Source organism: Elephantulus edwardii, unplaced genomic scaffold (assembly GCF_000299155.1).
Source record: "Elephantulus edwardii isolate Elephantulus edwardi_28Jun2011 unplaced genomic scaffold, EleEdw1.0 scaffold00162, whole genome shotgun sequence".
Classification (NCBI taxonomy): domain Eukaryota; kingdom Metazoa; phylum Chordata; class Mammalia; order Macroscelidea; family Macroscelididae; genus Elephantulus; species Elephantulus edwardii.
In genome coordinates this window covers 231,661-235,989 of record NW_006399912.1, presented here as the reverse complement: position 1 = coordinate 235,989, position 4,329 = coordinate 231,661, and the positions used below count along the sequence as shown (strand labels likewise).

The window sequence follows — 4,329 nt, the reverse complement described above, 5'->3', positions numbered from 1 at the left end:
TTTTCTCCCTTAATATCCTATTGTGTATATAATTTTATTTCATATATATATATATATATATACACACACACACAGAGATATGTAGGTAGGTAGATAGTGTATATGTGTAGGGAGCTCTGGTGGCCTAGTGTTAAGGAGCTGCACTGCCAACCCAAAGGCATGCAGTTCAAATTCTTTGCAGGAGAAAGACGAGCAGACCTCCCATGTGATGTCCTCCCTCTGAAAACCTGCTGGAGGGTCAGCTATGAGCCAATACCAACTCAACGGTACATCATAACAACATGTATATATGTTGTATTGCTGGAAATATTTTCCACTTTTGGCATAGAGAGCAAAAGATGAGGGATTGAGTTGAAACCTTGCATGTTTCTGCTTTCTCTAACTGCCTGAGGGGAATGGATTTTAACAGGGAAGACCTGATGATGTTGGAATTTTCAGTCTTTTTCCACATTCCAAGGTCAAGGTCATACCTTCTTATTTGAGAGCTTTGGGTGTGAAGCCTATCATGCCCCCTTACCTTGGGCTCTCTGGAGATCTTAGGGGCTGGGCCTCTGCTGTCTGAACTGCTCCAGGCTTCTGCCTGTCTCGCAGGCTCCAGCTCAGCTCTCTTGGTGGAATATCATGAACAGAGGTCGCTGTGACCTCTCAGCTCTCTTTCTTTTCATGTTGCAGTGATTCAGTGCCTGGCATATGACAGACATGTAAGAAATAGGAACAATTATGATTTGTGAGTTTGGGGTTTTTTTTAGTGGAGCATTACCCCTTTTTCTTCTAATTACTGCAGATGTCTTTCTGAAGATTGTGCTTTTAAAATCCGTTAGAAGCACTCTGAAACTAGTGCATCATCATGCAAAGGCTGAGCTTTTTCTAATGCTTTAGAGCTGACAGGGAGCTAGCTAGCTGACTGCAGCATAGATCTGGGAACTATCGCCTCTCTTCGTTCTTCCTACAAGGAGATGAAGTAAGTGGTCCCAAATACCCACTGCTCTGGGCTGAGATGGGTCAGGTTTAGGTGTGCTGATCGGCCTCCATATTGCCTGGCCATCAGGAGGTCATGTCATCCAAATCTTTGCAGGAGTAACTTGTCCCATGTGTTTCCTTAGGAACCTTGCTCTGCGAATCCAGCCTCCCCTCACAGCAAAGCCTGGACCTTCAGAGCTGTAGACAAGAAGGCTTATGAGTGCTGACAGCCACCTTGTGTAGCTCACTAGTGACAAAAACAGTTGTCCCCTGCCCTCCTGAATGCCCAGTGGTGGTGTAGGTCAAATGCCTACATTTGAGGATGGCTACTGCCCCTTCAGAACCGTAACAGAACCTTCCAGATACCCTCCAGGGTAGGAATAATCATCGCTATTTCACATCTGAGGAAAATGAAGCCCATGAGGGGACACCAGCCTGCCCAGTGTCATTGGATGCAGCCCTGTCTGTCTAGCATGCGCTGTTCGCATTAGCACTGTACCCCAGGCAGGCCCATCAGCCAGAGACCAAAGAAAGACCTCAAGGTGCGCTCATTGTGGCTGCCCCTCTGCTTACTGTCCTTTCACTGGGCCAGCCCCAGCCAGGGTACTCTGAGAACAGGCCAATTCCAGCTCCCCAGTGAAGGCTTCCTCTGTACAAACTACTGACTTCATGGGGCCTGGTGCCACTTCTCTCTGCTCTGTGGAGATGCCTAGTGGCCATTCTGAATTCTGAGCAGACATTTCTTCCTCTGCCAGGAGTCCTTCTGGAGGGCTCATCTCTGTCCTCACAGAGCTGACAGGGAAGTCCAAGAGCACATTTGCTAACGGCCAAACCCTCAGCCTCTGTAAGCCTTGGTGCACCCATAATGTCAGGTGTGGCAGCTCTAGGGGAAAGGCCTTGCCCATTGAAGCCCAGTGCAGCCCAGTGCCAGGATTTTAATAGGACTTACTGGCTCCAGTACCCATGAACATCTTAAAAACTCTATATCTGTGACCCTCCCATGGACACACATACTCTGAGCAGATAGGATGCTGAATCACTTTTGCTTATAACTTGGGTTTCCAGATATCATGCTGTGTTAGTTTCCACCTTCACTAGAAGTACTTCGCCTCCTTAGTCTTGTCTGCAAAATAGGTCCATAGCTTCCAGGTCAGGGTGCTGTAATGGCCACAGGACCCTTGGAGAAAAGAGCTGGCTGATAACAGGCGGTTCGTTGAAGTGAGGTGCTCCAAATCTGAGCCCATGGTTGTCTGAAGACAGGTTCCTCCTCTGATTTTCATTCTGCCTCAAAGTCCCCCATAACCCTGCTTCTGCAAGAGGTGGGCTGTTCGCGTTTGCTTCTTTCTCCTGTGTGACCGTGGGGTTTCCTGCTGGGAGGCATCTCACTGACAGACTTACTGTTTCATTCTTCCCTGCTTTCTGACACATCTTCCAGGCCATCCGGGTGTTCTTCATGCTCCGCTCCCTATCGCTGCAGCTGCGAGGTGAGCCCGAGACCCAGCTGCCGCTCACGAGAGAGGAGGACCTGATCAAAACCGATGATGTCCTGGATCTGAGTGAGTTGACTGTCCCATGTTGTAGCAGGGTGCTGGGAATACTGACCACATGACTCACAGGGCACGGGCCATTGTGTGATTTCTGTTTGCTCTAGGGTTGATTCATAACCATCTGTGAAATGTTTGGAGAGAGGCCCCAGAGTCTGGGGTGCTGCCAGATAGATCTCCGCTGATGCTTTGCTCAGGTAGCTGTGGAAGCCGAGTGAAATCTCAAGTCAGGGTAGACACTGCGTCAGATTCATGGCCCTCCATGTACCTGTAGCAGCAGTTTGATTGGTTTTGTTGTATTTGAGGGTTTCTGTATGATTCCGGTAATCATGGGATTCTGCTGATATAAAGCTTACAAATCAAATCACTTCTTTTTAGATAGAGATGAGAACTTTGGAAGTGGGAACCCCATTGGGCTTAGCATGGAACTTTGAGCTGCTTTTTAACCACCCAGTGTCTGAGTGTCCTCATCTATGGCATAGGGTGAGACTTAAGGCAACAGATGGAAAGTCTAGGTCCTAGTCCCTGCTACCTGTCCCTTCTCTTGTGTTTGTATAATTTTTCTCTCATCTATTTGCTGTGGACTGTGTGTACCCTCGTGAGCAAGATGGTTTTCTGTCTCTTGAAGTCAGCATGTATGTTAGAATTTTTTGGATTTAAGAGATAAGAAAATACAACTCAGACTGGCTTAAGGTAAAAAGATAAATTGGCTGATGCATTGGAAAGACTGAGAGTAGCTCTGCCTTCAGACACAGCTGGTTCTGGATCCTCAAGCAGCGTCGACAGGAATTTTCTATGCTCCCTCTCAGCCCCTAGTTCCCTTGCTATGGCTTCACCCTAAAGAGGGCTTTCACTATGCTTCTGAAACATGATGGGCACTATCAACAGCTTCAAGATGTGTAAGGCTCATTAAGAAAAGAGCTTTGTTAAAAATTATATGTATATTTATCCAGGATAGTGCTCTAGTGCTCACATGGACTACTTGGACATATGGCCATTCGGAACCAGGAAATGATTAAAAGAATGTGATTCACATAGGAAGGGTCACATGTCTGGTCCTGGACCCGGGAGATGGGCGTGTTTCCTTATGAACCATATCACTCAAGAGTAAAGGAAGAGGAGGCCTTTGGAGGAAAATTCTTGAGAAGGGATGAATGCCGGACAGACAGAAATAACAGATGATCGATATAAAAGGAGTAGATGCAACATGGGGGTGGTCAAGTCTGACTTCTACCTGCTTCATAAAATCATACTTTCTCCATAAATAATATCCGGAGTACCATACAAATAGCTACATAGTCTGACATGCCACCTCACATGCTCCTGGACCTGTTTCTACCAATCGTTGGGTTCAATGTTTGTTGCAAACTGACTCACAGATTTTACTCAGAGTGTCAGGTTTATTAGGGTGCAAGGTTGGAAAGTGAAAGAGGCAAGGAATATCACCAATACAAGTACAGATTTAGTCCATCAGTCTCAAGCCAAATTAGCAAGGTACAATTCTTCAATTAGTTCAGGCACCTTCTCAGTGAACAAGTGAAGTACAGGTTGAGTTCAATAGCACAAATATAAGAAGCCTCTGGTTTCCTCAATCATCAGCAAGCAAAACTTTTTATATTTTTTTTAAATTTTTTTTATTTTTATTTTTGTGTGAGTGTACCGTCAAATCAGATCTGACTGATACAGGAGGAGATTGTCCCTCCTTTTCCTGGCAGAGCATCTGGTGGATTCGAGCCGTGTGCCTCTGGGATTGTAGTTGCAGCTCCTTGCCACTAGGCCACCAGAGCTCCCCTAGCAAGCAAAACTTTTTTTTTTTCTATAATTA

At 46.2% G+C, this 4,329-nt stretch overlaps 1 protein-coding gene across 1 annotated transcript in view; it reads left to right on the top strand.

Moving 5' to 3' along the window:
* Positions 1-4,329, top strand: part of CLEC16A (C-type lectin domain family 16, member A) — a 262,635-nt gene that overhangs the window by 130,669 nt on the left and 127,637 nt on the right. Inside the window, exon 19 of the mRNA XM_006895232.1 lies at positions 2,396-2,516. Within this exon, the coding sequence (XP_006895294.1) occupies positions 2,396-2,516 (121 nt within the window). The remainder of the gene's footprint in view (positions 1-2,395; positions 2,517-4,329) is intronic.